This window comes from Lathyrus oleraceus, chromosome 7 (genome assembly GCF_024323335.1).
Source record: "Lathyrus oleraceus cultivar Zhongwan6 chromosome 7, CAAS_Psat_ZW6_1.0, whole genome shotgun sequence".
NCBI lineage: Eukaryota > Viridiplantae > Streptophyta > Magnoliopsida > Fabales > Fabaceae > Lathyrus > Lathyrus oleraceus.
The window spans coordinates 464,994,988-465,001,094 of record NC_066585.1 but is presented as its reverse complement, the minus strand read 5'-3'; the positions used below and the strand labels follow the sequence as shown (position 1 = coordinate 465,001,094).

The window sequence follows — 6,107 nt, the reverse complement described above, 5'->3', positions numbered from 1 at the left end:
TGAATCTTGTAAGGATAAAAAGTATGGAGGTATACCAAAGGGCTTTATAACTTCGTCGGGGAAGCAAGGAAAACATCATTGGCTTATGTTATGATGCATGTTTGAATTTTTCTATGGCGTAATGCTCCGCGTAAAGTGGGAATGCTACGCAATTTTAATGATTGAGAATTCTCCTGTATATAGGCCTTTGCATTGGGAGGAAATCCCTAGGAAGAGGTAATTGCAAAAAATAAAACAAAAGAATATTACAAGAATGACAATATGAAAAACGAATTCCCATCAGATTCTAATTCTGCTATAATTCCTTATGACCTTAACAATCTCATCCCTTTGCTTTCTGAAGAAAATGATTTGACTGATTCCTGCCCTTCAGGGTTTCCAACTATAGTAGTGTGATGAAATCAACTAACCCAATACCAGGCGTAGTCGTTTGCTTTAAATCCCTAAATTTTGCCTGGATCACATTTTCATGTTTTCAATCCACCGGGATACCCTTTTTTGCCTAAGCCTCTCTTTCGGGTTTTCAACTTAGCAGGTGCGCTCAATATTTTTTTATTTTTATCCCTAATTTTTGCCCAAACCTTCTTATTCATTTTTTTTTCGATTCGCCGGGATGCCCATTTTTTTGCCTAAGTCGTCGACTCAACGGGTCCTTTTTATGCGAAGTATTTTTTGATTACGTTTGCTTTCACAGAGAGTGGGAAGTCCTCACCATCCATAGTGGTGAGCATCATGGCTCCGCCTGTGAAAAATTTTCTTATCATGTATGACCCTTCATAATTTGGAATCCAATTTCCCTTGGGATCAGATTAAGGAAGAATAATTCTCTTCAAGACAAGGTCACTAACTTGGTAATTCTGAGGACGGACTCTTCGATTGAACGCCTTCTTCATCCGCTTTTGATATATTTGCCCATGACAGATAGCAACCATCTTTTTCTCTTCAATGCAAAACTACACTCACTCGGCCTTGTCGAGCTTCACGTCTTCCATCAACCTTAAAGAAGGGAACTCAACCTCGACAAGCAAAACTGCCTCCATGCCATAAACCAACAAAAATGGAGTTTCCCCAGTCGAGGTACGTACCGAAGTAAGGTAACCGTGTAGAGATAATGGTAATATCTCATGTCAGTCTTTGTAGGTTACCACCATCATTTGTACTATCTTCTCTATGTTCTTATTAGCTGCCTCCACTGCTTCATTCATCTTCGGGCGGTAAGGAGAGGAATTATGATGTTGAATCTTGAAACTCTTGCACAACTCTATCATCATCTTGTTGTTGAGATTGAACCCATTATCTGTTATGATCTTCTCGTGAATCTCATAATGAAAAATGATATTGTGCTTGATAAAGCGAGCAACCACCTTCTTAGTCATGTTGGCGTAGGAAGAAGCTTCCACCCATTTGGTGAAGTAATCAATAGTTACTAGGATGAAGCGATGTTCATTTGAAGTGGTAGGCTCAATACGTCCGATCATATCAATACCCCACATTGCGAAGGGCCATGGAAAAGTCAGAACATTCAAAGGTACGGGAGGGACATGCACTTTATCAGCATAAATTTGGCATTTATGACATGATCTGGCATGAAGGTGGCAATCAGTCTCTATAGTCATCCAATAATAGCCTGCTCTCATAATCCTTTTCGCCATGGCATGACCTCTGGAGTGTGTTACAAACGAACCGTCATGAATCTCTTTAATAATTATGTCTACTTCGTGTCTATCCACGCATATGAGCAGGACATAATCATGATTCCTCTTATACAACACATCACCACTTAAGAAAAACCGGGCAGACAGTTCCCTTAATGTTTTCTTGTCATGGATAGTCGCATCCTCCGGGTATTCATATTTCTCCATGTATCTCTTGATATCATAAAACCATGGCTTATCATCCCGAACTTCGTTATTATTATAACAAAAAGCTGGCTCATCCAACCTCATAATGCTGGTGGAAGGGGCTTCATTTGCCCATTTGACTTTGAACATAGACGCCAGAGTGGCCAATGTGTCTTCCAAATGATTCTATTCTCTTGGAATATGGTCGAATGTGATCTCTTCAAAACATGGAATTAATTTCATCATGTGTTCTCGGTATAGAATCAAATTTGGATGACGAGTCTCCCAATCTCCATTAATTTGGCTAATGACCAAGGCAAAATCCCCATATACCTCAAGATGTTTGATTCTGAAATCAATGGTAGCTTCAATCCCATAGATGCAAGCTTCATATTCATCCATGTTATTGGTACAATCAAAACAGATTCTGGAGGTGAACTAAATATGAAAACATGTGGGGGAAGTTATGACAGCTTCTACACCGTTTCCTTAAGCATTTGAAGCACCATCGAACACGAGCGTCCATCGCGATCCTGATTCTGGGCCTTCATCTGGGTATGGTCGGTTGTAATATTTGTTGAGAAACAACATGTCTTCATTGGGAAACTCGAACTTCATCGATTGGTAATCTTCCACAGGATGATGAGCTAGGTAGTCAACAATTATACTACTCTTGATGGCTTTCTGAGTCGTATACTGGATATCATATTATGTTAAAATCATTTGCCAATGGGAAACCCTCCCTGTGAGAGCAGGCTTCTCAAAAATATATTTGATCGGGTCCATCTTCAAAATCAAAAGAGTAATATGGGTTAACATGTACTGTCTTAGCCGGCGAGCAGCCCACGCTAGAGCACAATAAGTTTTCTCAAGCAATGAATATTTGATTTCACAGTTGGTAAATTTTTTGCTCAAGTAGTATATTGCATGCTCTTTTCGGCTAGACTCATCATGTTGGCCTAATACACACCCCATCGACTCGTCGAGGATAGCGAGTTACATGATCAAGGATCTACCCTCTATTGGAGGCATAAGAACTAGATGTTTTTTCAAGTAATCTTTTATCTTTTCGAATTCTCTTTGACAATTATCATTCCATACTACTTCCTGATCCTTGTTCAACAATTTGAACATTGGTTCACATGTAGCTATTAGGTTGGAGATAAACCTAGCAATGTAGTTCAACCTTCCTAAGAAACCACACACTTCTTTTTCATTTCTTGGCTCAGGCATCTCTTGAATCACTTTTATCTTTGCAGGATCCACCTCAATTCCTCTTTCACTGATAAAAAAGCCAAGTAATTTACCAGACCTCACTCCAAAAGTAAACTTGTTAGGGTTTAGCCTTAGCCTGAACTTCCTTAATCTTTCAAATAATTTCCGCAAATTGATTAAATGTACTTCCTCTGTATGGGATTTTGCAATCATATCATCCACGTAACACTCAATCTCTTTATGGATCATGTCATGGAATAGAGTTTTATGGATAATGTCATGGAATAGGGTTACCATTGCACGCTGGTAAGTTGCCCCTGCGTTCTTCAAACCAAAAGGCATAACTTTGTAACAAAAGGTTCCCTAAGGTGTAATAGATGTGGTCTTCTCCATGTCTTATGGAGCCATTTTAATCTAGTTATAACCTGAGAAACCGTCCATGAACGAAAAAACTAAGAATTGCACGGTGTTGTCGACCAATACATCAATGTGAGGGAGCAGAAAATCATCCTTAGGATTTACTCTATTCAAATCATGATAATCAACACACATTCATACCTTACCATCTTTCTTAGGCACCTAGGCGATGTTTGCTACCCACAGAGGATAAGAAGTAACTTCCAGAAAACCTGCATCAAAATGCTTTTGCACTTCATCTTTGATCTTTTTAGACATATCAGGGCGCATCCTTCGAAGCTTCTGCTTAACCGATGGGCACTCTTTTTTCAAAGGTAGCCTATGCACCACAATATCTGCGTCTAGCCCAGGCATGTCATGATAGGACCAAGAAAATATGTCGATAAATTTACACAGCATGTCGATCAACTTTGTCTTCACACTTTCTTCCAAAGAAACCCCTACTCTAACCTCTTTCACGTCGTCCTCGGTTCCAAGATTCACAACCTCAATGTCTTCTTGGTGCGGTTGGATGACCTTTTCCTCTCACCTCAATAATCTTATCAACTCTTTAGGGAGTTCACAATTTTCATCACCTTCTTCTTCATCTTGATAGATTGGATTGTCAAAGTCATAATGAGCGATAGCATAATCGTTATCAATGGGGTCCGAGGTGGACGTGGATCTGCATTAATGATGTTTTTATGCTTTTTAGGAAGTGTGTGGTGAAAATAAAATATTTCCATTTTTAAAAGGAAAGATAAAAGTAAAAGTAGAAAGACAAAGATCAAAATATTTGAATGCGAAAACGTCCTTTATTTTATGATAAAAATTGCAAATGAAACATGGTGGCCCTACATGATTCACCATGCCTTGGGCAGAGCGTAGGAATTATTGCATGATAAAAGAAAATAAAATAAAATTACTCCTGATTGAGAGTGACTCATATGACATCCTTTGTAGTCTAATTGCGAAGTTCTTCACCTGGAACACTTGGTCAGATCAAGTTGTTGCGAAGTTCTTCATTTTATGATGCAATGTAGATGTTACAATGCCTGCCCCACGAATCCACGGGCATCCAAGAAAACAACAATATGCAGGATGTATGTCCCTGACGAAGAATGTCGCACCAAAAACTTGGGGTCCAATTTTAACAGGTAGGTCTACCTCACCAAAAACAGCTCTTCGAGACCCATCAAAATCCCGGACTATCAAGTCGCTTGGGTGTAATTCAACTCCTGCATAGTCAATCTTCATTAGGGCAGACTTAGGTAACACATTCAACGATGATCTGGTGTCCACCAACCCACGGGATAATGTAGTTCCTTTGCATTCCATAGAAATGTGCAAGGCTTTCTTATGATTGCGTCCTTCTGGAGGGAGATCAAAATCTGTAAAACTCAAATCGTTATCAGCTGAAATACTTGCCACAACCCCTTCTAACTGGTTGACAGTGATGTTTTGCAGCACAAAAGCATAACTCAATAATTTCATCAGGGCATTCATGTGAGCTTCAGTACACAACAACAAGGACAATATTGAAACTTTAGACGTCGTCTGGATTAGATGATCTATCACTTTGTAGTCACTTTTCCTGATTAATCTCAATAACTCTTCAACTTCTTGAGACGAGGAAGTTCCAGGTACTACATTCGGAGTATTAACTTGTGCAGATCATGAATTATCACCCATCACTTGTTTACCCTTGGATTTCGCGAAGGCATCAACATTATCTTGGACGTTTTGTGGAGAATATACCCTACCACTTCTGGTAATTCTTCTTGTACCGGCAAAGTTGTCAACATTCAAACTTGTGTCTTCACTTGGTTTGTCTTCAGAAAGCTTCCCTTCTTGCTTTACTCCATGGTAATAAACATATGACCCATAATGCCAAGGCATATGATTCTCGCTGGAGTAAAAAATAGGACAAGTCAACGTGATTGTCAAGGGAGTAGGCCTAACAGGCGCTTGAATATTCGCAGGAGTATATGGAATAGAAATTACCGCCACATCTTTCTCTTCAACTTTCTCTTCTTTCACGATCCTGTCACACTGTAGAATACCTTCACTTATCAAATTCTGAATCCTAATCTTCAAGCTAACACATCCCTCAGGCTGATTCTGGCACTCACAACAATCTGGGGAACACCCAGGAAAAATACCATTTTGGATCAGGTAACTCTTAACACATGGAAGAGGAGTAGACACCACATTCACATCCATGATCAAATTCATACTCTCACCCTCTCCCACAACATTAATTGTAGGTCCGACATGAGCTGGCTTCGGATTTTGAATAACATTCGGTCCATTATCCGGGGTGAACTGAATGGCCTTAGAATCCAATAATTCTTGCACCTTATATTTAAGGGCCCAACAATTCTCCATATCATGGCTTATACCTCCAAAATGAAATTCTTAACGAGAATTAGGATTATAACCTGTAGGGAGCCTCTCAGGAGGAGGTGGCATGCCCCTCAAATTAACCAATTTCAGTTGCAATAAATGTTGAAGCACTTGAGAATAAGTCATCGGGAGTGGATCAAACACTTTCTTGATTCTGAGTTATCTTGGCTGATTATAATTGCGACGAGGAGCGGTCTATTGTTGTTGCTGCTATTGGTAATATGGTTGTTGTTGCTGTTGAGGAGTTAA

The 6,107-nt window shown here is 39.6% G+C and overlaps 1 protein-coding gene across 1 annotated transcript; it reads right to left on the bottom strand.

Moving 5' to 3' along the window:
- Positions 1-4,454: 4,454 nt before the first annotated feature.
- Positions 4,455-5,840, bottom strand: LOC127104375 (uncharacterized). The gene is made up of 2 exons (XM_051041562.1): positions 5,156-5,840; positions 4,455-5,098 (listed from the first exon to the last, which is right to left on the bottom strand). The coding sequence occupies exons 1-2, from the start codon at positions 5,838-5,840 to the stop codon at positions 4,455-4,457; spliced, it is 1,329 nt and encodes a 442-aa protein (XP_050897519.1).
- Between the last annotated feature and the right edge of the window lie 267 nt (positions 5,841-6,107).

Bases quoted from the DNA above. Each gene is read 5' to 3' on its own strand.
- LOC127104375 (XM_051041562.1), bottom strand. From the start codon at position 5,840: ATGGAGAATTGTTGGGCCCTTAAATATAAGGTGCAAGAATTATTGGAT. The intron at 5,099-5,155 runs GTAAACAAGTGA...CTCCGAATGTAG, and splicing joins TGCCTTCGCGAAATCCAAGG to TACCTGGAACTTCCTCGTCT.